This window comes from Bradysia coprophila (assembly GCF_014529535.1).
Source record: "Bradysia coprophila strain Holo2 chromosome X unlocalized genomic scaffold, BU_Bcop_v1 contig_20, whole genome shotgun sequence".
Classification (NCBI taxonomy): domain Eukaryota; kingdom Metazoa; phylum Arthropoda; class Insecta; order Diptera; family Sciaridae; genus Bradysia; species Bradysia coprophila.
Window position 1 is genome coordinate 3,252,710 of NW_023503307.1, and position 27,764 is coordinate 3,280,473.

General features: G+C 33.8%; 2 protein-coding genes and 1 long non-coding RNA gene across 5 annotated transcripts in view; 2 read left to right on the top strand and 1 right to left on the bottom strand.

Moving 5' to 3' along the window:
• LOC119068678 (protein amalgam) overlaps positions 1-27,764 on the top strand; it is a 185,444-nt gene that overhangs the window by 42,090 nt on the left and 115,590 nt on the right. The gene's annotated exons all lie outside the window — the stretch shown is intronic.
• On the bottom strand, positions 18,899-20,282 carry LOC119068679 (protein C-ets-2-like). Of its 3 annotated transcripts, none has more exons than XR_005086198.1 (4): positions 19,709-20,282; positions 19,496-19,653; positions 18,979-19,146; positions 18,899-18,942 (listed from the first exon to the last, which is right to left on the bottom strand). XR_005086198.1 is itself a non-coding variant. In XM_037172364.1 (4 exons), exons 1-4 carry the CDS (start codon positions 19,880-19,882, stop codon positions 19,136-19,138), a joined length of 396 nt encoding a protein of 131 aa, XP_037028259.1. In that variant the 5' UTR covers positions 19,883-20,274; the 3' UTR covers positions 18,899-19,135. The 3 variants fall into 3 exon arrangements, 2 of the variants coding, with proteins under 2 accessions (XP_037028259.1, XP_037028260.1); XM_037172364.1 differs by adding an exon at positions 19,206-19,258 and having other exon boundaries at positions 18,899-19,146; positions 19,709-20,274; XM_037172365.1 differs by lacking the exon at positions 18,899-18,942 and having other exon boundaries at positions 18,949-19,146.
• LOC119068680 lies at positions 20,292-27,752 on the top strand. Its single transcript, XR_005086199.1, has 3 exons — positions 20,292-20,487; positions 20,934-20,940; positions 27,741-27,752. It is a non-coding gene; the product is annotated as an uncharacterized LOC119068680 (long non-coding RNA).

A 27,764-nucleotide genomic window follows, 5' to 3' on the forward strand; every position in this document is an offset into this window, starting at 1 on the left:
CTACCTGTTACAATCTCGATTTTCGTCAGTTTCGGCCGATCATTTCTGATCGATGTACTCAGATCTCGTTCGGATCCTTCATCCTACCCCGTCCTCGCTCGGCTCTCACAGCTCTTGCTGGAGCCTCAATTGCTATACTATGTTGGAAAATGTCGTAAAAGAGGAACATGACAAACTGTTTCTATGTTAAACGTTAAACTAACTTCTTATAACACCCTAATCCTCGACAATCCATACGTAGAATTCGCACACTTAATATCCCATCTACACTTACAAGACAAACATTTTGCAAAATATTTGTAAAAAGCGACCTCTTCAAAACGTTACACATCAATATTTAACAAAATTTTACAGCTGTGCTTTCAATTGCATCTATAAATCGTATATTCTATTCCAGGAGAAAACTATCACTTTTCACATAAATTATATAAGAGTATGCAGCCAGTTTTCTTCAGCTTAATAACTCAAAACAGTTGATTCTTCTGCTTTATTGGGTTATTGATTTCAAGAATCGGGCGGTATTCCACAGAGCCTAAGCCAATATCGGCAAAGTGCCATTTAGAAAAACCAGTTTTTCCATAGGTAGGTGGTGCATATCCATTTGAAAAGCTTACACAAGCTTGCTTATCTAATACAAAATTCCGAAATTTCAAATAGTGATATACCGTGTATACCCAACACAGTCTTATTGGATATAGGAAAAAATCTTTCTCTTTATATTAATTCACCAATAAATCTTCTCATTGAAAAAATAAGCTCTCAGCCCATGACAAAGCATACACAACTAATCCCCATATAACCGTAAATTACTTTCTCCAATTTGTAAAATTCTTATCGTCAAACTACTTAACTTTATGTATTTGAATGTCTATAGTACCTAAAAGTAAGAGAAAATGTCTCGCAGCCAATAAATCACAAATAAAAAAATTAGAAAAGAAAAATAATCAAAATAAATCTACTCTCTCTCTCTCTCGCTTGTTCTCTCTTCAAACATAATATATATAAATATCTGATCCTACCAATTTTTATTTTGTGTCGCACGCGTCAATTGGCAAAACTGATCGATTTCACACACATCTCACGCGACATTCTTTTTAGGCATCATCCATAGGTACATATACAGCGCAGCATTATACAGAAAAAAAGCAATTTCTCTTTTCCTCATTCAGCATATTTATCCTTTTATTTTTCACATTTTTTTTTCTTTTGCGTGTGAATATGTTTCTGTGCTGAAATTTATCACTGAATGAATTGAATTTTTCAAAATGTTACTATTCACTGCAAGTCTCCCATTTAAGAAAAAAAAGTATAAAAATATTTGATTTATACCTGACTTTGGTTATATATACCTTTCACAGAGTTTGTATGTTTTCTCGTATAACATTTCGAAAAGTAATAGATGGGGACAACATTCCTCCATTCCTCCATTAAGAAAGAATAAGATAAAGAAAAATGTATAAAAGAAATTGCTTTGTGAATCAAATTCTTTTAATATAGTAAATGATTTGTCACAAAACTCTTTCCACGTATTTGTTTCTTGGTAATCTGCATTATGATATGATGTAAGTTTAAGTTTTAAATTACAAATTGGTTATGTGCTTTACGGAATTGATTACTATTGTTGATGAACTTGTCGTGAACTTGCTCTTCAAATAACGGTAACGTATTACCAATACACAATGTTAGTTTCGGTATGGTTTCATGTAATGTAATGTAAAAGTACAATTTTGTCTCTCACACTGAGTACTTTTTTTAGTAGTTGAAAACAAGCCTTCAGTATGATCTCCACTCAACAAAAAGCACTCCGTGAGAGAGCAAGCAGTAAAAAAACAAAGCAAAAATTGTACAAAATCAATTTTGTCTCTCACACGGAATACTTTTTTGGGACGTGGACATCAAGCCTTAAGGTTTGTCCGATTCATTTAGCACATTAGCTGATTTAGACATTGTTACGGCCTGCTGTCCAGTGTTTGTTTTGTTGCAATTTTTCCATCGAAAGTTACATCGAATTCTGCTGAAACACAATTACAAGAGAGTATCACAATTAATTAGATTCAGAGACTATTTTTGGTAAAACAATTTTCCATAATTTTCTAAACTGTTCCACATTACCAAAAGTTTGGGAAAATCTAGGAAAATGTACTAGAATTTGAGAAAATATGTGAAAATGGTCTCCACATGTTGAAGTTAATTGCGGCTTGTCAACTTTCGGCACCCTGGACTTTACTTAAATCGTCGAGGAATGCCTCCAAATAAATTTCTAAAAATCTAGAATTCCGTTTTGGATTTTTAGAAATTTATTTGGAGGCATTCCTCGACGATTTAAGTAAAGTCCAGGGTGCCGAAGGTTGACAAGCCGCAATTAACTTCAACGTTCGAAAAGCTTATGTCACAATTGCAGTTGTTTTTATACTTAATTCCAGTAGGTGATATTCATCCTAAGACGAATAACTTTTATTTCTCCAAAAACCAGGGACAGCTCCACATTACATTACGTACATTAAAACCATAAAGTTATTTGAGTAGAAATGGAGATTGCAAAAAAAATGTATTTCAGTATATCGTTAAGATTTAGAATTAAGTTCACAAGTCTGCAATTTCCACACATTTTTCTCTACCTAAACTTAAATCCCTCACCCTCGTCCGAAATTAACAGGATTTGCTCTAAAATTGTTGAAATTTTGTGGTCACAAACATTTTCTCAACTTCTAAAATTTCTAAGATATGCCATCCAACGCTCGTACCAATTACCGAAAACACAATTTCTTTTAAAAATTGAAAAGTTTGTTATGCATAGAAATACATTGGGTTGTACAGTTTGAATACATTTTCTGTGTGAGCGATCAATACGTGATTATTGCAATACCATAATGAAAAGAAGAAGATGGAGAGAAAATGTTTTGGTACTTAGGAAAGAAAACTTTTTTTTTTCTTCTTCGTCAAACGAACACAATCAAATCTTTATTAGAAATCCTATCCACGCGTTGTACCAAAAAAAAGCTTTAGTATTTTCTTTTTCGTTTGTTTTATTTTTATAATTCGCGAAAACAGATACGCTTTAGGAAAATACCCAACTTTTTCACACTTTTACCGTTTGTTAAATCTCTTTTCCAATTTACATTTTAATTGCATTGTTAAAACTTTCTGCAAAGTGGATATTCAATTTCCCAGGCAAACACTTTGGCTGTATTCGGGATCGAGTGAATCATGTTGGTCTTCATTATATAGTAATTATTACTTTATATTGCTTAGGAAACCGATTTCAAATCGCATACACCTGACGCTAATTTCACCATTCTTTTATTCAACACGATACGTTTCGCTATTGCTAATTTTGATCCGATTTTTTATTAGACCCGCAAGAAGTACTGGGGTCTTATAGGTTTACGCATGCGTTTGTAACACGTCGAATTGGACTCCCTGAGTAAAGGGAAACCTATTGTGGTTGTCCAGATATGCCAAATCAGAGAAAAAAAAATATCCGTCCGTCTGTCCGTTCTCTAACTTGAGTAAAACGCATCCGATTTTGAAAATTCTTTTTTTTCCCGTTTGGTAATGTCAAAAGAAAGGCTAAGTTCGAAAAGATGGATGATTTTGGGTCTCCTCCCGAGTTGGGGCTCAATAAGTGCTTTAAGGTTTTTCGAAGATATCTCAGGACATTAAAACGCTTCATTAGTAAGTGTTACGTGAAAGGTATTTACAATACCGATGGACAAAAAAAAAGTTTATGGAAATCGGATGCCCGACTCGTGAGTTAGACCCCTTGGTGTGAATTAGGTACAGGGCGGCAATAGGTCGGCCAAAATTTAAACGGATGTCGTCTGTTGCTTTAGTAGATAGGTATTGACCGTAACAATCAAGGAAAAAGTTTATGAAATTCGATTCACCAGAGCGTGAGCAAGGTCTCTTGGAGTGAGCTCATATCCGGCCACTCGGCCGTACAGTGAAGGTGGTGTTTTTTGACCGAATTTCAAGATTTTTTTTTTTGTTTGAAAGGTATTAACGAATGTTACGCGTCAATACTATTTCCGGTCTCCTAACAAAATGTCTACCGGCGGATATATTGGATTTTAGTAACATTGAAATATCTTGGGAAAAATGGTACTTAGACAAGTTCTGTTAACATAGAAGTAATTGGTTATGTGTGTATGTGTGTGGTTGCAGGCATCCCGTATGTGGACATCTATATATAGCTATTTTCAGCTATATAATGGCATCTTTATCTGTAAAGTCATCATTTATAGTAAAATATAGGTAAATATGGTGCTATATAGCGGTTCATATAGGAATTTATTATATTTGACTTCGCACGGGGCTGTCGACATTGCCTCCGGCAATTTCTTTATGCAGGATAGCAAAACAAAGAATGAGTAATGTAAGTGATTTTAGGGCTCATGGCTTTTCAGCAGAGAAGAGAAGGAAGTGAGAGAGATGATGAGTTTCACATTACAGGCTTTGATATGAATAGGTGTTTCATACGGTCCTATCAAGATATATACTGAACGTTGCAACCGTGATGAATCATTAAATGAAACCAATTAACTGACCGTGAATACCTATTAAAATTTACTTACAAGTAAAGACCGCGCTTGTCCATTCCATAAATTTTGCAATAGCCCAGAACGTTTTTTTTGTTTATTTAGTTCTTAAATAAGTAAAATTTCGTACTCCCCATTCACACAAGATTATTTCTTTATATGTGCTGTTCATAGCCATTCTGCTGTTCCACTCCAAACGATAATCTTATTCCATTAAGTTTTAAGAGTAAACTCGAACATTGCAAACTGAACAGTAAATGTGCTGAATACTGTGCAATAATACAAAATTACGAAATTTACTCAATTCGTTTTGTGCTTGTGTGTTTGCCAGCACGTCAATGCATAAAATATATATTGGTGCTGAACCAAGAATGTTCGGAAACTAAGTGATGGATGTTAGTTGTTTCGGATTTTTATTCATCGATCGCGTCTGAGATGGTGTGTGAAGCTTATGCATTCTCAAAGTGTCTATTCAAATCGTCCATCATAATCAGTTTTGCTTGCAACGAAGGTTTCTCTTATATTTTCAGTGCATAAAATTATAACTTTTTGGTGAGGTCAACTTTGAACGGGAAAACTTATATACCACTCTGAGTTAGGGGTAATATTCACTTGAGTGTAAACTATAAACTGCATTTTTGGGCGTTGAACTGAAATGAGTTCTTTTGAATGAGGCCATGTCAAAATTGGTTGAACGTACCGGTGCCATTTCCAGAAGACGTGTGGGCTAGATATAGATAGCTATGGTCTCATTGAAGGCTCTAGGTTCGAATTTTTTTTTATTAAAAATCGATTTATTTGCGTCAGTTTGGCCACAATCCTGAGAAAAGTGAACAGTTTACCTAAATTTGCAAAGACTGTTCAGCTTTCTCAGAACTGACTGACGCAAAGGATTTTTTTTATTGAAAACAAGCACATTCGTGATCGTTATTACGATCTAAAAATTGTAGGCGTTGCTCGGCGTCCATTTCACTTAGACCACATTGTTTTAAAGAATCGTTTACCATAATTCGTTCGGATTCTGTTCAATTTACATCACAATACGATTTCCTTGACGAATCGTCACATTGTATACCTAAAAAAAATCCTGGCGATGATTTATCTCAGAGAGACTACAGTTGATACATCACATACAGAATTCTAGATATCAAACTTAACAAATAATGTTTACCAGTGTGGCATTAAAATTCTGTTGATATTAATTTACGGTTATCGAAAATCAACACTTCCACACAAATATGTTGAACATCTCATTACCTCAATGACAAATTGTTGGTGACTAAATGAGCTGAAAGTTTAACATTTTTTCCGGAGATTTATTAGCCAAAGTCCAAACATAACCGAATACTGATTAACTCTGATAAATCATTGAGTGGATTTACGTCCAAACACTTTGGACAAATACAATTTACGAAAATAGAGACTATTATATACAGCACACAAGTTGGAATAAATAAATCTGACTCCGTGATATATCTTCATTGAAATATTTCGTAGGTAGAGATCTCTCTCTCTTTTTTTTCCAGAAGGATTCTGTAAATGATTTCCCCCTCGACCTTTTTTTTATACATAACATTCGGAAACATCTAAAGTTTTATATTGTTTTCAATTCATTCAAATTCGGTGTCAAGTGTATTATTGCTAACAAAATGTATATAAATGTGCACCCAGAATGTGTATATATTCTACCAAAATTTATAAATCATTTCCACTCAGCCGAATGTAAATATATTGCTTTTTAAATTGATTTGTAAATCGTGTGTAATGCAAAGTAATTTTTTTGTAAATCTCACTGAAAGAAAAAACGATTTTTCTACACAATTTTCTATGTGTTATTGTTTCTAGAGCTTCCTCTTTTCCATATTTATACGCAATTCAGTGTATGTGTACTAACTTTCACGTCCTTATACTCGTCATTCACTGTTATATAGCTTGTAAAATAATGGTGTCTATGTGATGATGATTAATGGAAAATTCGTGTTACTTTCCTGGCTTAAAAACAGTTTTTCGCGATACACTGTTACAGCTTACTTTCATTTAGCTACTTTAGCACTTAATGTCATTACACGCAGTGGAAAAGCTCTTTGACCAACCTCAATTAAAACGAGTTAACAGCCTTCCTGACGTGTAAGTATTATAAAAGATTTTCTTGAAACAGAACTAGGGACTGTTCACAAATGACGTCAAGCGATCAGAATGTCTTGGGCATGAATTTTATTTAAAAAAGAATAAAGTTCAAGGACAAGACTTTCGTTAGGCTGTAACTTAACTTTTTTTTCACTTAACCCCCTAAAAATTGTAGCTTTACGATAAGAGTCTCACATGCCGACATTTTTTGTGTTTACTCAACGATGTGATATGTGATGGATCATCCATTCATATTTTTCATAACCACCAAAAAAATGCCTTATTTGAAGCATCAATAAATTATTAACGTTTCTACATCACATTCGATATTGTGTGCAGCATGTGGAATTTATTTTCATTATGTTCGAAAGTATAGTCCATTATGTAGACGGTAAATCAGCTCGAATTATGGAATTAAACCATCAATTATAAATGGCATTAGATTGGATTTGGAAATTGATAGAATACCTGTGAAATTGATGTTTACGTGGACAGCAGTCTTCACTTTGAAGACCTCACGTTTTTGTTAGAATTTTTTAAATATAGTTTAAGGCAAGTCGCCCACACTGACGCCATTTTGCGATCAATCGAAGAGTGTAACGATGAAGAGTCTCTACCATTATATACGTCTGCGGGCTACAAGTTACCATCGTTATTGATACCATCAAGTTTGGTAGGTTGTTCTAGTATGATAATAATTATCGAAACAAATTGAAACAGATGATAAAGTTATAATAGCATTTCCTAGGGTATTCATCGAACACCACACGTGTTATTTTATGAAATTTATATCACCACGCAAGAGTTCGTTCTATCTGATTAATTTTATTGTCGTAAATGCATGTCTACATATTGAGAGTTTTGAATCTATCACAAAGTAAATTGGGTTTGTCAAAGTTTCAGCACTGGCTGCCAGAGTAGTGCTACTGCCAGCATAACATTGAAACGCTTCAACTTTAATTGATTTCAGATGTAATTTTATCGAAATTTTGTACATCACCAAAGTATAAACTTTCAATGACTAGCGCATTGTGAATAACTGATGAAATTTGGGTGTTGTAGTTCGGGAGTTATACGACTAAACGTGTAATTTGCTAGGTCTCACAAGAAAAACGGATGATAATTTGAAATTATTGATTAAAGGTGAGTGTATAAAACAAAAATCTTTTGTGCCAATAACGCACCAAATAGGTACTACAGTCACATAGAACTTATTTCAGAAAAGATGTTTCTAAACTGTTCTAAGCTATCTTGCCAATGTGTATGAGGTGAAGTAACATTTAATGCACGGCGGCAAGACTTTAACTATCGTTTCTGAGCAAAATACGTCGCAATTTAATTGATACCGTTCCTTGTGGATAACTTGAAACAACTCAGTTGCTGGGCTGTTCCATGACGTTCATTTAAATTTTTTATATAGAATTTGTAGCTAAAGTGTTCACCAAACTGTATACCAACCAACAATATAACAATTATTGATCTTTTGGTATTGCACAAAGTAATAGTAGATTATGCACCTCTGTCCAAAATGTTTGTTTTGACGACTTGGGAGTTAATTACCCAGCCGAATGTGTCAAAATTCAGTTCGACCAATAAGTTAGTTTTAGAACCTGACTGAAACTGGATTCAATCAAATCTTTAAGGTAATAAGGTACACTTCTGAGGCTTCCAGTCAAATCTGGTTTAGGTATTTTCACGCCGGGTTCAGATCCGATCTTTTTTATTTGCAGTCTTGATTTTCTCGATTTTCTTGAAATTTCTTGAATTTCTTCAAATCGTTTCTCAAATGGTTGTGATGAAAGTTCATGGTTTGACCGTCGAAACTGATCGCCAGCGCCAATGTCAACATTTTCTTTTTGATTTTTCACTTCAATTATCTATTGAAATTGAGATATAGACTCAATAAACCAATTTATTCAACGTATACTACATGCCTGAAACATAAATAGTTTCACAAATTGTGTATTAACTGAGCGTCATAGACCTGAAACGTCATTCTTCTTCTTCTTCTTAAAATGGCGAAAATCACAACCCATCGATATAAAAGACTTCGTCCATACCTTGTACGTACTTCGTACATGTTACGCACATTTATACTGATGCTGCTGTCTCGCGCGCATAAGTGTATTATGTATGTGTAAACGAGCTACGTTTTAATGTGATTTCATATGGATTGTATTGGATTGTATTTGTGGATTGACGTTTAAAACAGGAACAAATTCTAAGCTAAGTTCATCGGGTGTAATTGGTTTTCAAAGGATTTAATTTTTTTAATTTTCACTGGTTTTCGTCCTTTGATTTGATTTTCTATGATTTTGCTGATTTTCTTGAGGATTTTCTGTGAATTCGCGGATTTTCTTTCGTAAAAAATTGAAGGATTTTCTTTTGTCTGAAGGATTTTCTGTGGACATTTGCAACTTACCAGGGCCAACAGATAAATTCATTTTCCGAAACTTAACGCAAAATTTACCGAATTTGGATTTCGGTAGTTTTGAGAAAAATTTCGATTTTTGGTGTAGTGACGTCGACTTCTATTGTTGATTGTGCCCCAAAATTCCAGACGTTCATAGTTAAATTAATGTTCGAATTTCATCGTTCCAAATTACTTACTTAATTAGGCGAAAAAACATTAAATAGGAGTGGAGGAAACATAACTTAAATTGAAAATATGGTAATTCTAACGCCCAAACAAAAATATATTAGTACGAAAAACTAATTTACCTATTTATCAAATTTACGCAAAAAAAAACAACAACTAAAATTAATATTCAACTATGAAAAATTACAACTTATTCAACAGTCAACAAATAACATGTATTAGTAGTTTTAGCAGTCATAGGGTGTACGGTGTTATATGCAAAAAATAATTTATTAACATTTGTAATATTCCTTAAAAAAATATAATTAAGCGTAAACTGAATAAAATAAAGCGAAGAAAAAAAAGAAACGAAATTAATTTGGAAAGAAAAAATTGTACAGTTAGTTAGCTTTAAGCTCTCCACATGGCGTAATTTTTTTTCCTAGTCTAGAATAAATAATTTTTTTTGTGTTCAGTTTGTAACCTGAATTATAATTCTTGTTCTTATCAACGGGCCATTATAATGTACAAGGCGAAATAACTACAAGAATACAGCATGTTTCGTATCATTAAACATAAATTTAAATCCGAGATACACAAACGCAATATCACTACAGCATTTTTCTAGCGAAGTTGATTTAATGAGTTGATAACTTGCAGAAAAAAAACTCATTAGGGAAAAATAAAATTCAATTTGCATTAATTGAATAAAAATTATAGGATATTAGTCGCGTTGATAAATTGGTATATTTGTGCTATAATGCGGTGTTTGTAAGGTGTGTGTGATAGATAGCTATGTATAATATTACAACAGCATATGGTAGGTGAATTAAAAGCTGTAATTTATCTTACAAACCCTACATGAGCATTTATATGACAAACGGGACTCGTGGTGATAGAGTACGATTACCGTTACACCATTATACTAACTTATATGAATGTATTGATGTCATTATGGTCGTTTTCTGTTTCTTTTGACACGTTCTGTGAATTCACCACTATACAATTCAAATTGCTGCCAATGTTTTATCCCGTTCCACAAAATGTATACGGTCGGTGTCCTGATAACGGATGGTACTTTTATTGATCAGATATTTAGGCCATGCACTTCAAAAAAACGGTCTTTGAGTCAACTGAGACATGTACAGTAGCCGCCCAGAATATAAAAATCTAAAATTTCCCTCTCAGTCAAAAAAAATGAGGGCATCACTAGTAGTGACTAATACGTCATAAATAACTATTAACCGCCCAGTCAATATTTTCGATTTTCGTGTTTCGCGTCCGTAGATTCAGAACTAATTAATCAAGTTTGAAAAATGAGTACTTTACGGTCATGGTTAATAAGCATTGCCTTCAGATAGTTTGGTAATTGTCTGGCACCTACAAAAAAAAGGAATAGTTGAAGCAAAAATGTGATTAATATTCATTAAAACATTGAATTTATTTATCGACTAATAACTGTATTCGGTTCGACAACTAGACATACACAAAAGCAAAACAACAACGCTGGAGTGTTTCTATAAATCGGCTTTTGGATAAAAGCCAACCGTCATTCACATGTATGTGTATAAAGCAAACATTGATTTTTGTTCATCCGAAGTGCATTTGAAATTAAACTCTTGATTCCAATTTCGAGTGATAGAGATAGAGAGCTTATTTAAACACTGTACTTTAATACAATATCCAGCATCCATATATGTATAAAAATAAATCCCTGAGTGTAAATATAGCTGCAAAGACCTATTATAATGACAATTTGTTTCGTTAGTTTGGAAAATATTTTGTTTGATTGAGAAAACACTTAAGGATTTAAAATTGTATCTAAATGGAACATCAAATCAATCATTCAAATAATGGATGGAATGATCATACAGTATTATGTCTTATATATATAAATGTATTACGGTCCTCCGTCCTTATGCAATCTCTATATTTGTGCATTTATTTTCCGATCGATATTAGCCATTTTATAATGGAAATCGTGAAGTTTGTTATTAAATGCACAAAGTCAGAGGGCATTATCTTATAAGACTGGATGATACAAACAGATATAGACCGACCTTAATCAAAGCTAGCCGCTTACACATAGCATACACAGTGCATTAAAATATTTATTAATGAGCTTACGTAAGGGGAAAAAACATAATAAAACAACCGAAATAAAACTTTGGAGATAAAAAGAATGAAACATTTTGAATATTCATTAGAGTCTTTATGTAATACTTTTAATAAAATACAATATTATAATACTTACTCTTTGAAGATATATCCTTCAAACAATAAAGATATAATTTCTAATGAAAAGCACTTAAGCATTTCAAGAGAATCGTCTCTCGCTTATATATCTTCCCTCTAATATATATATTATTTATCTGGAAAATTATCTTTTGTATATTGTACACTAAAGTGTCGTCTCATCTTTCCCAGTACATTCCAAAAATTTGATATTTTTCTTTCATTTATTTGCCGACACTGAATATATATAAAACATTTATTTCAAATTATATGTAATACACTTTGTGACGGTGTGGAATATAATTGAAATAATAAAATCTTTTTGACTTACTTCATACTATCCGATTTCTTGTGTGATTTTTGTTAATTTTACCACGATCATTTGATGACAGATCAACTTCAATAGTTCAAAACAGTTAAAATTACTGCACAGCAGCACCAAACCAGCAGACATGATACTATAGGGGTTTTCCAGTTGTCATATCACCGCTCCGTAAAACTGAAAAGTCTAGTAATTACCTGGCATCGAAACGAACAAATGACAGAAAATGACCTTTGACCTTCCTATCATAGTTTCGCTTTCACATACTCAATCATCGAAAATCTGTCTAACGAATGATAATCTAGAATTAGTGTCTTAGTAGTTGGTTGAAGTTGTCAGTATCCAGCGAAAAGTCAGAAGAAATCTAGATTTTCGTTTGTTGAACCAAGTTTATGCGACAATTACAAACCAGAACTTCTCAGCGAAAACCTTATCCATAAGTCTTTTTCGATCTGATATCTTAGATTCCATATGACACAATTGAATTCGTTTTCGATAATCAAGAGCTAAGAAAAATGCAGTTGTGTATTGTGAGTAAATGACGCATAACACTTGCTCAAAATTGCTTCAAATTTGGTTTGGTATAACAAAATGTGTGTAATAAGGCAAAATGAATTGCAAACATTCCTTACCAATAAAGTTGGGGCATTCCGACAAGTTACTTTTAGTCGACGTAAAATACGATTCTAAGCAAAAAATTGTTCGACAGTATGTCTGCAAAATGCACCCATTTTTTATAAGCTCATCTAAACATCGAAACATACAGCCGCCCATAAAAAAAACTTTGAAATGGAGGACCTACATTTTCGATTTTACAGTTCAAACAATTTTTTTTCTTATCACGGCTACAAATGGCCTCAGTTGTCAAATGACCGTAGAACAACTTTTCGCTTAGAATACCGTTCTGCGCCGAAAATGTCAAAATACCCTAACGACATTTTCTCGATTGAGCTGATTGTGCGTCACAATTCACAATATATGCTAAATATGGTATTGCGGTGCTCCTTCCATTTAATTGGATTAGATATTGCGGATATTTCAAAGAGAAATTTTGAATGGAAATAACAATATTTAAAATTTGGCGGAACAATGACGTAACTTCAACATTATAACTCTTCTTGAATGAAAGATAAGCGCCACAGTTCTTCAGGCTGCAAAATTTGAATAATTTCATGATTTGGTCTGGTCTTGTCATAGTATTGTTGATTCATCGAACGAATCGAACTATTTGTTTCTGATATCAATATCGAGTAAATAAATAAATCAACAATAACTGGATGTCGCCTCCGTTCGATTTTATACCGTTTTTCTCGAACGTAATGTCACATTTGAAAGGCAGCTAATTACATTCGTAATGTCCTTTTCATCCGTAATTATTGAAGTATTGTACGGATAATGAAATTGAATTATTCATTCATTGAATCATCAACAATAAAGAAAATTAAAATAAGCGAAAACCGAAAAATCAGCTTCGATAAATATATTCAATAAATAATAAAATAGTGACTTCCAAGTGTTTGCATTTCTCACAGACACAGTGTCACTATCCAAAAATCGGACACTGGGATTTCCGCTTGTTTCACATAATATATCCCTATCTGACATGTAAGCAGCGGTCAATGACTTTATTCCCCACAGGATATCCTACAGAATACTTCGGAAGGAAATAGGAATGTGACACAAATACATCACGAATCATTATTCAACTTAGAAATTGGAATTTGATGGTCTTGGGGCCCTAAGTTTTTACGAAAACGTTATACACTGTAAGCTTCAAGTTTTTAAAGGTGGGCATGTGGGCTTTTTTGAAGGGAAAATTCTAATTTAATCGTCGTTCCAGTTAACACTCGATATGATCGAGGCGAAAAGATGGATTGGGAATTGTGGTTGACCCAAGTAAAGTGGTTGGTAATGGGAACAAATTCGACTCAGAATAGACATCAACATAGGAATTTGAGTAAAAAAGCAGTGGCGGTATTTGCTCGATTATATCATATGGCCAGTCCGGTAATTTTTTTTGCCAAAAAGCATGAGAAACTCGAGTCTCGAATGGAAAGGATAGATAGTATATGCGCTACACGTAGCCTAAAGTCTTAGATTTTCAAGATTTACGAAATGTCAAGAACTTCGAGTTAGTCTTGATTTCCACTTATGAAAAAATCACTCAATTTTCTCTCCGTTTACACTTTAAACAATAGAAAAGAGGCGTAATTTCGTTATACGGAGGCAAAACGGAATAGGTTTTTGTCAGTAGAAATCAAGCCTTATACTCGAGACGTGACATGGTGGTGCTGATGCTAAAAATACATGGGCACCCAGAAATGTTTAAAAATGACAGCGAAATAGGTGCTATCTCCCAAAACCCTTGAAATCTTGAAAAAAAACCACCGACAGCTTGTTTGTCTGAAAATATTGATTAGAAAATGAAAGTTTTTCATTTCCTCTGTGCAAGCGATTTTATTTTAATTCGTACACATCATCAACTGAAGAAAAAAAAATGGAAAAACCTTAAACTTCACTGTGACCCTAATATGCGATAAAAATCTATTCACTTTGTCATTTTGGATAACCAAATAAATTACGGAAAATAAATCATCCGCAACATAACAACAATCGTAATCATAGAAAGAAAAATCGTCTAATGGAAAAAATTTTGTGTAATTAATCATTTTCCGAAAATACGTCCACTATTTTTCACCGCATTCAAGTATGCCTTTAATACGTATCTAAAATCACTTTTCTCTGTGTAAGTGCGAAGGATAGAGAGTAAACCGCGATTTGATTCTTGTTTGGAATTAAAATGGTTGCGTGTATAGGGGTAAATGTGTATGCACGGATTTTATATACATACGTACAATACACCCATTCGCTACGCACAATTCTATTAAAGAATCTTTTCCCAACGTCATAATGAGAAGATATAATTAATGATCGGAAAGGAAATAAAATTTTACCCAAAAATATATTTACTTAATAACTTTTCTTTCATTTTTATTGCTATTTTTTTTCCTTCTCTGAAGAGTTTTTGTGTAATACGGATCTACAGATTCATCCAATACAGCCCGAGCATTGGATATTACACTGTGTGTTGTTGAAATTAAAATGAATATATATTTCGTTTAAGATAAATTCCATAAATTCATGGGATATTAGATGTATTGGTAAAATAAATACAAATCGTTTATGAGTTCATGCATCAATTCAAACCATTTTATGCGTGATTTATCATATTTTTTTCCTCCTTGCAACAAACATAGAAATGTATACGAAATAGATATATGAGAAATGTTCGGAAACATTTAAGGCATATCTTCGTTGATAGGTTTTTTTTATTATTCTGCAATAGCATACGTCCAAATGCTGATACAAATAGGATTTTGCTATTCTTTTTCATTGACGCTCATCTGGTTTTGGGATACATAATATGCCAAATACTGTGTATTATATTGATCCGGTTGTTGTATTATACATTTGCAAAATATGCAAAGTTCTCGACACATCTGAATAGAAAATAATCGAAATTCCTAAGCTATTGGACCATTCATCCGAAAGAAAGCGAACTGAAATTGAATGTCTTGTTACCTTTCCTTCCAGTTTCATCACCATATTATCAGGCCCGGACTGGCCATATATGGCGACTTGGCAAAGCACAAATGCGCTTTTCTGAATTCATTCAATTTGCTATATTGGCTTTTTGCTATATACTTCAAGGGCGTTTTCCTGCATTTCACAAGAGCGCCTTTCAGTAGCCAGTCCGACCCTGCATATTATATATATTTAAACAGGTGTGTAGGTTTCATATTTTAACGTGTGGATCGCTTGTACTAGCCAAAATCGGAAAGAAGGACATCTATAGCACTAGCCAACTATTTTTGTAGTACGATGTCCCCATCAGAAAAATTTTCTGCCCGCATGATGCCGGAATCTTTTCAAACTAAACACTAAATAAATCTGTTTTGCCGATGTATGATGGGAGAAAACTTTCTGGTGTTCAAAAACTATGTTGTTTGCTTCCAGAAGCGAGCCAGACCTACGTTTCGGGCTGCTAACACAGCTCTATTCCGATTTAACGAAACGAGTGAAAAAGTGTGTTTTACCTCCCGCTATGGCAAGTAAATTCACTGCAAAATCGTTGAGTGTGTTGTGCCTAGGAAAAACACATTCATTCCATGAACGAAAAAAAACTAAGACACAACCAACCCTACCTACCAACCCTTATATGGATGGATTCATCACATTATTAACGAAACTCATTTGCAGTTGACGAATCCAGATCCATATTCAATTTGTAGCTATAATTTAACAAACTCGTCTGATGTACTGATGACGTGCCGTACTTGTACTTTGATCCACTCTAAATTTACCACCTCTTGACGTTCACAGTTAAATGGCAACCATAAACTCGCTACACAATCTAGTTGTGCATTTATTTAAGCTGTAATTGTTCCCTTTGTCATGTGAAGTTACATTAAACGAAATTAAAATATTTTTGTTGAGGTTAATTGCCACAACAGAATATATTATATAAAAATGAAACTCTATTTGTCTCTTCCAAACAAAACGTAAAATGGAATAAAGAACGCAAACGTCATGAAAGACAATAAAACAAAAATAAAAATAAAAAAGATTTTCATGCGAAGTTCATATACTGCTTGAACCATCGCCTCTTTTTTCCATTCATTTTACGAACTCCAAAGGATTAACTTAATTCACTTAAAATATATAGATTCACATTCAAATGCCAGTCTACCATACAAAAATTGCACATCCGGGCGTTAAAGGAATATAAAAATAAAAATGAAAATAAGCGAAAAATGTATTATATATACAACTCTCGGTGGTTAGATATAACGTACGTACACAAATATTGAGTAAGAAGTGTCTAATTTGTATTCCAGACTTATGGGATTGCAAAGAATTATCTCCCGAGGGTTGTTTTAAATGGGTGTTTTGTATTCAACTGGAAAAATATTGTTTTATACAACTACTTGACGTCATGGTAAAAAATTTGTACGATTTATATAATTTTGTGTTTTTATTTTAATTCTTTTCTTTATTTTATTTTTTTCCTATTACGCCCTTTGTTCTCGGTGTTTTTAATACTTTTTTCCCTGTCTCTCTCTCTCTCTCTCTTTTTCGAAAGACCCTATGGGCGAGGGAAATAAGCGGAAATTTATGCAGTGAATTGTGGTGGTTTAGTTCTTAAAGGTTATTATTGTGTCAAAAAATAGGTGGTGGTGTATCTTTAAGCTGTTATTCATCGCTGAATTATAATTGTTAATTCATATGCTACTTTTCCAACAATAGTCTCAAAGCTTTATAACGATATTTTCCATTGTAATAAATTCGCAACAATACACGTATTGACGTCGCGTCGTAACACGGTATGTACAACGAAATATGTGGTTAGATAGATGTAAATATCAGTTTTTTTTTTATTTCCAGATCTTTCCTTTGAGTTTTTACAACGTCATAAGTCTTTTATTCCCCTTTTCTTTTTAATTCACACTTGAAGTAAGTTCAAAGCTATCACCATATTACATTGCCATAAAAAAATCCTTTTAAAATTTCAATGAAGAAAATATTTTCAACTAAATATTCAAATTAAGTAAAGAGATATAGACATCATATACTACTCCCTCCCGAATATTGTGGTGACATAGTTTTCTGCCAGGGAAACAGTGCAAGTGGAAAAGTATATTGAATTGAATATTATGGCACATCTATATGTAATAGAGTCAACATAAACAGATGCACAGATGAATGACCGTGCACCTCCACAAATTGTAAAAACATGTTTTTGGAGTGTTTTATTTTAGCAATTTAAATTAAAAAGGCCCATTCGAATTTTATGCGTTTAACGCATATTATACACGGTGCAAGGTACAAATAATAGCGCGTCGCTTTTCGAGAAAAGTTGCAAAAATTGCGAATGCAAGGGGACAATTTTGCTAAAGGTACGTCCAGAAAATTGTTGTTTGACGAATAATGCAAAGTTGAGGCAGATCTCGAACAAAGTGTGATCAAGACCATTTGGGAGGAATTTCGATTTTTCGCGTTGGGAAGTTTGACCAAATTGAATCGCAAAATATTACCCTATGTCGCCCCAATTATAACCTTGCATAAACATAAACCTTGCACCAGCGGCAACTCAGAATAATTTGAATTTATGTCTAGAAGTTTTTTCTGAATAAAGAACAAGGAAGAATGGGATGATTTTTTTCATTCCAAAAGTTTGCGAGCATCGACTCGGCCAAACTGGATTCTTCTTTTTCAACATTCGGGCGATGCTTGAAGGGCCATTTTGACTTTGTATGAATAAATGGCAACCTAAGACCTTTTGCAAATTTCCTTCATACAACACCCGAAGGGATTTTTCGAGCCATACCGGCCCTGGCAGATCCCAAAAATGATCCGAAAGAATAGATGAATCAGCCCTAATTTTAAGGTACACCTACTCAAAATAGTATTTTTCGTACCAAGTCAGGAGATGACGATTTTTTTAGCCCAAGTCCTAAGTTTTCCTTATGAGCGAAGCGAAAATTAGGACGCGTGCTGAAAAATCCATTTCCTGTCGAGGTACGAACAACGTTTTGTGCACCGGACAACTGAGACTCGTTCAATCGAATGGTTATGGAAAACCGTTCTCGCACAATAAATCGTAAAGAATGAATTTTTTCCCGCACGCGATAGATTGTGGAAATTGTTATCGTCACTACCGCAAAAATCAACGATGGCACTGTCGTCGAGTCGGTCTTTTGAGATACGAAATTTAAAAATCAAAATCATTTGTTAGGAAATTAAATTTACGATCACATTGTCCATGAAAATATTGTTCGATGAAGTTAAAGATGTGACCGACTTGCCGACAGCGTCAATCATTGAGAGTCCTGTGAAATAGTGCTCAAATCTATAGCGTTCGGGAAAACCTGACATTTCATTCATAACAAAAAATCATGGCAAAATATGGCGTATTTCAGTTGCCCGGTGCACAAAATTTTTACTTTGATTCACACTTCAGCCACTCTCGATCACATATCCGTCGACCATTTGGTGATTTTAATGGGCGAGTGCAAAATATTTTGAAAATAATGAAACTAGTTTATATTGGAACGTTTAATGAACTATGAAAATTGTAAAAACATTTAACTAAACCACAATCTGAACAACGTCACTACGTTTGTAGAAGGTAATACTATTACTAGACTAATTTTTTTGGCAGCTTCAGCTGCCTAATATATATCACCCAGTCCTCTTTGCATCGTGAGCAGCAAGCAAGATCCAAAAAAAACTAGTTGTGGGACATTCTTAAATCGTAACGCGCCTGAAGCTCTTCTAGTGACATTCTAAAATTTAGAAAAAAAAATTATTTCAAAATTAATACTCATAAGTAATTGAACATTACCAGCTCTATAAGCACTTATGACACATTCCGAAAACTTTGAGCAATTTCGAAAGCTTGAAAATAAAATAAAAAAATCAAGAAATGTTACACAGTCTTCGAACCAACAAAAAATTTCTCTGATCTCGGACAGACTGATACTAATAGATTTTTACAAAAGGTTTTCTAAAACAGGCATACATCTGGACCGTACGAGTCTGCAGAATGCATTGTTACTAGGGCTCAAACTTGAGTGTGCAAGCTCAAGGTAAATGGTTTTTAAAATGGACAAAGATTTTTCATAATACACCTACCCAATCGAGCTTTGTATTCCATCCGTAAATCGATAGACATATTTCCTTCCAAAAGTTTTCTGAATAATTCCTTTGTTGTAGTAATAGCGAATAGCTCGACTCAATTTCTCATAATTCATTCTGGGTTTGTTCTTAACTGCACCCCATCTGCGAGCCACCTTCATCGATACCTTTACGTTAGATATGTCTAACAAAATTTAAATAATAATTTACCTCTTCAGGATCGATTAGTTTGAATTCCCATCCGTTGCCGGTCCACGTTATGCATCGGTGGCAGTTCTGATCCATCAGTAATTCTAACAAAAATTTCCATAAACACGTAGGTCCACATCCATTGAAATGTGGTATCACACATTGTGAACAGCATTCGTTAGAATTAAATTCCATTGCGGCTTTGTCTTAGAGCAAAAATGTTCGCGAAACGGAGCTTGTGTGCTTGTGCAGCCTCTTCTGTGGATTTTTTGGTTTTGAATGAGTCGATTAACATTTTCAATGGCTTCTTTTATCTTTCGCTCAAGTGAATATCTTGTCATTATCGAAATATTCTGGGAAAAAGAAAAGTTTTAGGTGTTATCGTTATCGATGAGGCCATTTGTACTGCTTCTATATGTCAATTTCTTATTGCTTTCAATTGGATGATAAAGAAAATTTCGCACAAAGCAATGATAAAATAGTATGGAGGTATAACTACTGTTGTTTCAAGTGCCTACTATCGATGGCATATTCCACTCTTTATTTGGCATTCATCATGTGCGAATCAGTTCAGATGCATGTGCCAATAATTAAAATAAAAGTGTTTGTGTCTAATACAGGGGCTAATACTTAAAAACCAGCGACTCTTGAGAATTTTAAATAAATCCACGCAGTCCACATTACATGCCATAATTTTTGGCTGTTGTCAAAAGTACTATAGCTGCATATATTAGCGGCTCTTTTTCAAATACCGAATAAATTTGCGTCAAATCAAATTCAATTTTTGCATTAATAAATTAGTTTTTCTGATCAACAGATTGTGGAAATTGTTATCGTCACTACCGCAAAAATCAACGATGGCACTGCCTTCGAGTCGGTCTTTTGAGATACGAAATTTAAAAATCATATGTTAGGAAATTAAATTATCGATCACATTGACTATGAAAATATTGTTCGATGAAGTGACAGAAGTGAACGACTTGCCGACAGCGTCAATCATTGATATTCCTGTAAAATAGTACTCAAATCCACAATCATTGTCAAAAATACGGAATTTAATGTTGATTGGATTTATTTAAAATTCTCAATAGTGGCTGGGTTTTAAGCGTTCGCCGCTGTAGCTCAGAATTCCTCAATTGTACGAACGAAATAAGATTCAAAAACAACAACTCGGATTCAAATGGTTACAAGGATTATGTAAATGTCTGAATTCCAACAGTCTGTAGTTATGTAAGCCTTTTCATAGGTTTCGAGTTAGGATGTGCTGAAGTTTCTAACAATTATTCATTGATTCGTTCTTGTCTTGTTTGTAATCCCTTTACTGTATTGTCACAATAATACATGAGAGCTATCACTAATAATTGAATTTATACGCTATACCGTAACTTTCCACACTGAGGGAAATTTCTTCTGGGCCACACAATTAAAATCCATGTAAGGAAGTTTTTTTATTTTGTTGAGCAACGGAAAATTATAAATATTGGAAACGAAGATTTTATAAATAGAAATTCAAAATATTTTGAGTGGGAATTCTTAAGAAAACTCTTCTTAACAGTTCTTTAAATCTAGACCCGATTTCAAAAAGTTTACCAGTCCTGAACCTATTCAGACTAAATCTAAACTAAATTTCGACCAATCCAAGTTTTAGCAGAAATTTTCAGCAGAAAAGTACAGTTTTCTTACGTAGTCCCACCCAAAAGATTTTGAATTTATATGCAAATCTCCCTCTAAGCAGGCTCGCAAAAGTCCCTACGGGCGATTTATGCAAAATAAATTCAAAAGCCCGAAAAATGAAACTTGTATAAGAATTGAAAAAGCCCACCGTGCGATGCCTGGTAGCCTAGTATGACCAATACCTGTCTTTATGGTTTCGAATAGGAATTTCTCATGATCACAAACTAAGGCCCGTCATTGGGAAATGACAGGACAGTTTCCCGAAAATGTATGGAAAATTTTATCACAAAAATTGACCGAAAAATTCAAAGAAACTCACCTCATACGCTTTCGATTGTATCCGGGCATAGTCTCTTTAGGTCGCCAAGGCATATTTGAACACTAAAACACATTTTACTCGATGCAAAAGCAAAAAGTTTTTTTTTGTTTTGTCGCGACAAAAACACAGAAAATATTTCGACACAACTGTGACACTCCGCTATTATAAGTACTAGAATGAATGTTTGCTGTGTTCACTTCGGCTGTAAAATATTTCCATTCAAAAAAGTGTCCGACACTTCAACGATGGTAGACATTTATTAAAATTGTAACCTCTCCCACTTCTTTAGTGAGTTAACAAGACTTCGCTGAGTCTAATTATTCCAACTCTTTGAATAAAAATATCGGCTGAGGTTCAATAATTCTCCGCTCAGCTTTAACAAACCTCCGCTGAGCTCCAATAATTCTCCGCTGAGCTTTGACAAACCTCTAATGAGCTCTAATAATTCTCCGCTAGGCTTCAGTAAGAATCCGTCAGACCTTAGTACGTTGTAGTAAGGCAATGAAGCTAAGCGAACACTCAATAAGCATCAGCGGATACCTAATAATTGTTGCTATGATTAATTAAGACTCCACTTAGCTTTGGCAAATCTCCGCTGAGTGTCCGATTCGCTCCATTAAGTCTTCCTGCAACTTGCTTAGGCCTAACGTACACTTAAGAAGAATAGCGGAGAATTATTAGAGCTCAGCGGAGGTTTGTTAAAGCTCAGCGGAGAATTATTAGAACTCAGCCGATATTTTTATTCAAAGAGGTGGCATAATTAGACTTCGCGAAGTCTTCTTAGCTTACTAAAGAGGAACGAACATTTATTTATGCTCAGCGCAGTCTTACGAGAGGCTAAATTTTTAATAAATGCTCTCCCATCGTTGAAAGAATGTCGGTTGAGCTCTCATAAAGCTTTAAAAAATGGTCCATGAGCATTATTAAATGTATAAGCTACCTTTTGTCAACTGTTTCATGATTTTTATAATATGTCCGACACGTTTTTGAATGAAAATATTTTACCGCCGAAGTGAACACAGCAAACATTCATTCTAGTACTTATAGTAGCGGAGCGTCACAGTTGTGTCGAAATATTTTCTGTGTTTTTGTCGCGACAAAACAAAAAAAAAACTTTTTGTTTTTGCATCGAGTAAAAAGTGTTTAGTGTTCAAATATGCCTTGGTGACCTAAAGAGACTATGCCCGAATACAATGGGAAGCACAAGAGGTGAGTTTCTTTGAATTTTGTCGGTGAATTTTTGGGATAAAATTTTTCATACATTTTCGGGATACTGTCCTGTTATTTCCCAATGACGGGCCTTAAAAAAAAGTTGTTCAGCAACTCCACCGTGAGTTAAATACGCACTCTACGTATTTTACTTCATAAATGAAAAAAAAAATCATTCTCAGATTTACATTTACTTTTTTATTGTTGATAAAATTTGAACAAAAAAAATTAGTTTACGTAATTTATGAATGATCCAATATTTTACGTAAGCCTTTTCAATCAAATAACTCGAGAAATATGAGCTCTGTAAAGTTAAAACTATGCTGTTGCCTCCTACTTAAGATTTCATTTTGATGACAGCACTGAAAAAGCGTTACGTAATTTCTGAATGATCCATCGCAAACAAAAAAAGAATTGATCTGCCTAAAACAATAATTTCCCACTTATTTCTTTAGAGAATTTTATATATATATAGTATGTATGCTCTCGGCAGTTAAAAAAAAGGTATGCACCTCATGCCTTCGCCTTCGGCTCGACCAGCAATGCCCACACGTCTCGATAACAATTTTGGCATAATCTTATATTTTAGTTCAAGCACGTAAATGCACTTTAATAAGCATTTTCAAATGTCACCATAAACACGGGGATGATTCATACGTACTGGATGTGTTTATTATATGTGTATCACGTATTAAACACATGCACTATACAAATGTTTAACGTGTCACCAGTATTATTCAAATTATTAGTATCGACTGAAGCAGAGTTCAAAATTTTTATTGTCTTTGCCAAATTGACCAAAATAAATCAAGAAAATAATTATCTGCTTTCATTCACTTTTTCTTATCATTTTACTCAGCTCTATTCATAGCCATCGAGTAAGTGTCTTATCAGCTTCAATTACGCAAATAGTACTCTCCATTTTTGTAATTCATTCATAAAATTTGTGTTATCAAACTTTCATTCATAAAAATCGACAAGAGAATTTCGTTCATAAATCTCAAGTGGTCGGTCGGAAAAACCAATTTTTATTTTTTTTTTATTAAATTTATCTTTGACGATAAAAAGTCAACTGACACACGCAAGGGGTACACAACTAACGCAAAATCGTTCATCATAATTCCATTTCATTTGGTCTAAATTCGATTCATGTTACTGTTAAAAATGCCAATTTTGTGTTTGGTCACGCTTACTCTACATCAGCTCTTATTCATCGCCAATTTTTAGGAGTATAATTCCTAAAAATTCCATAAAATCCATAAAAATTCTTACAAAAATTCCTTAATTCTTGAATTCTTAAATTTAGGAATATTCAGTACTGTATGGAATTACATTCTTGAAAGTACTCTTACTGATTATTTCATCCCATATTCAATAATTCTACTTCATTACACGTATCTTCTTGGTGACTACATGGAGAGAGAGCGTGATCCACCATTTCCTCTAGTTGGTACCCTTCGCATGTCCGGTTTTGAGATAGCGTGTGACTGTAGAAAGATTGTACTTATAATTTAGCACCGTTTAAGTCATATGTGAAATTTCTTATCTAAAGAGGAATCTCTCTAATCTACAATACGTTATTTGGTGGAATGCAAAAAAAGATAACAATTTCTGATTGCTAATACGCACGTAGTCCAATTTAATCTAATCCTACTTGTTTTTTTTATCCTATACCAACTTGACAACAGGTTCCGCATATTCTAAATACCTAGCAAAAATTACAAAATTGTGGCTTCTTTTTCGCACTATCGATATAATTTTTAAACAACAAAAACATCTTCCAATTTCTAATCATTAATCATATTATAGCTGCTTGGTAAAGGTATGTTCGATTTTCGGTAACATGCAGATATTCAAATGTTATGGTGGGGAGCCGGATCCACTTAAAATTTACGAGCGTTTTGTGGAAGTGAGTCAGATTTGAGATTAGTTATCGCGTATTGGCTTTGTATTAATTGAAATATGTGGTTCAATTTTTTAGAACGTATTTATTGTCAGAGCTTTCAGGGATGAAAACTGCTATCACACGTTACTGCAGCTTCAAAATTGACCGAGATATTGAACTTCGAAATATTGATGTTTGTATGAATATAAGCAAAATTTCGTTTTTTCAGATAACTGAAATCGCCTACGTTAGTTAGTTAGTTCCTATGGAAAAGTGGATCCAGCTACTCCTAAACGTTTCTATAGATTTTCTTGACATTTTGGTTATAGGCTAATATTAGCCCAAAAATAAGAATGGAATTTTCAAAAGTTGAAAAAAAAAACCATATCTTGGGAGCTGGAGCTCCCCAAAGTCTTCATACAAATGCCATATAAAAGCCAATTTGAACGTATGTGTGTGAGTTGTATATTTTGTTGCATGATATGGATGGTAATGTGGTGAATGGTGTGTGTTGTTTTAGGATGTATTTCTTGTTGGGAATTGTTGGGATCATTAAGTATTAACTTCCACTAGGTCGGTTACTAAATTTTGGGATGACAGGTGATTCCTCTGGCACTACCTAACTTCCGTCGAATTTTTTGGTGGATTTGGGTTATTTTCGACATGAGTGAGGTGGTCCAAGGTTGGTTCCTAAATTTTGGGATGACAGATGATTCCTCTATTACTTCCTAACTTCCATGGGATTTTTCGATGGATTTGGGTTATATTCAATATAAGTGAGGTGTACCAAGATTGGTTTCTAGATTTTGGGATTCAGACTGATTTCTCTAGCATTATTTAATTTCCATAAGGTTTTTTACTTATAAAATAACTGATATCGCTGAAGGTGAGTTTTATCAACAAAAAATTGACTCAAAAAATTTCTGAAAGAAAATTTTACAAGAAGAAATTTGCGTCACAAGTGGCAGTAATATCAGTAAGTAAAATACAAGAAGGGTTTTTTGACTGATTATTATTTTTGCTTCGTTACAATTGATGTTTGTGTTGCTTATTATGACTCTTGCAACGGCTCAATTTTTATATTTTACTATCGCATATGCAAATTGTAGTTATACTATCCGGTATCCGAGTCAGCATTTCCCGGTAACCAAAAACGTAAAATGACTTTTCACTACATATATACATTTCCCGATGGGTTGTTCAGCTATCTATTCTATTTCTCTATAACTCGCTCTCAGCTCAGTATCTTGACTGTTCAACAACAAGGTCAACTGTTGGCATGGAAGTGAGTCTCCTATTCGCCTGTCATTAATTCACACTTGAAGTAAGTTCAAAGCTATCACCACTATTCCATTGCTATTAAAATTTTGTTCTTTTATAAATCTCAATGAAGAAAATATTTTCAACTAAATATTCAAATTAAGCAAAGAGATATCTTATGTGTACATCATACTCTCTCCCGAATATAATACATATTGTGGTGACATAGTTTTCAGCCAGGCAGAGGGTGTAAAGTGGAAAAGTATATTTCTATTGAATTGAATACGATAGCGCTTGTGTGCTTAGCACACCGATCTGTATATACATGGACTTAACATAAATAGATGCAGTTATGCACAGAAGAATGGGCGAAAAAGACAAGAAAATTTAAAGCTGAATAATTTCATTCACACTCTTAAAACATAGTTCTTGATATTTATGCAACTAAAAAGTAAGCGACGACGTCGCAGTCGCGTATTTATTATCAAGCCGTGACAGTGGCGAAAAAGTTTTCCAAGCTCTTTTTTTTTGTTAGTTTTAATTATAAACTTTTTCATACAAATTTATTGATATTTGATGAACTTTTCTCTGGGACGGCTGTGTGTCACAAGTTTATTCAAGTCTTTCGTGGTAAAAGTTAGTTGTTCATCTGGTTGGCAAAAGATAATGTATCACAGTTAAACACTTTTCCGATATCTCTGAGAATAAAGTAAAGTCTCTAACAGGGAAAAAAGAGCCTCATCAATAACGATAATGAATGTGTAAACAGCTGCTGGGGGTGGTAAGCTCATATATATACAACAACAAAATTTTCTTTTTGTCCTCACGAAATATATTTCAGCGTCTTGCTGTGTGTTTGATAAGGTTATCCTTTATTGTTGTTTTGCTTTTTCTATATTGGTTCAGCCGGCACGGCAATATAAATAATATCGTATCGATTGAACTACGGTCTATTGTGTTGTTCAATTCCACTCTGTCATAGATTTTAATTCTGTTATTAGGATATTTGTAGTGGCTTTTTTGTATCATCGTGATATGAGTAATTTTCGGAATTCAGTAATTTGTTGACCATGAGTTCAATATATATCTATTGTTATTCCGACATACATGCTGTCGGCACGAACTAATTTTTTTTTTATTAGCAACAAAGCCAGCGTAAACAACACATTTTCCACTTGAGTATTGTTTCTGCTCTGTAAATTTTTGACAAATAATGGTCTAGGTACTGACTTATCATGCTATCCATATCCAGTTAACACGTTATCGTGTCATATACGGTTTAATCCGAACAATGTAGAAAGTAAATTTTATTCTGACAAAACTACGGTCGGTGTGGGAAAAGAGCTTTCTAGTAGTGAACGTTTCAGGAGTATTGATTTCTAATATTGTTTAGAATTCAAATTTTGGCTTTTGTAGAGTTGTTCTATTTACGCAACAAAACTAATTAAATTATTGAAGGCATAATCTCTATTAAAATACCGAAATACAAATGTCAGTTAGCTACAAATGATGATGGAATCGAGGCAAATTAGAATTTGATATGACGTTTATTATTATCCATCCCATCCGTCGATCTTAATAAAACCCTTTTTTTTAAGTAACGAATGAATGAGAACGACGCAAGCAAAAGCACTGAAACTTGAGATTTGAAATACTCTCTCATTAAAACAGTCTTTCAGTCGTTCTCTTAGATCAGAACGCAGTAGCGCTCATTCTTGACTCTTATTTCG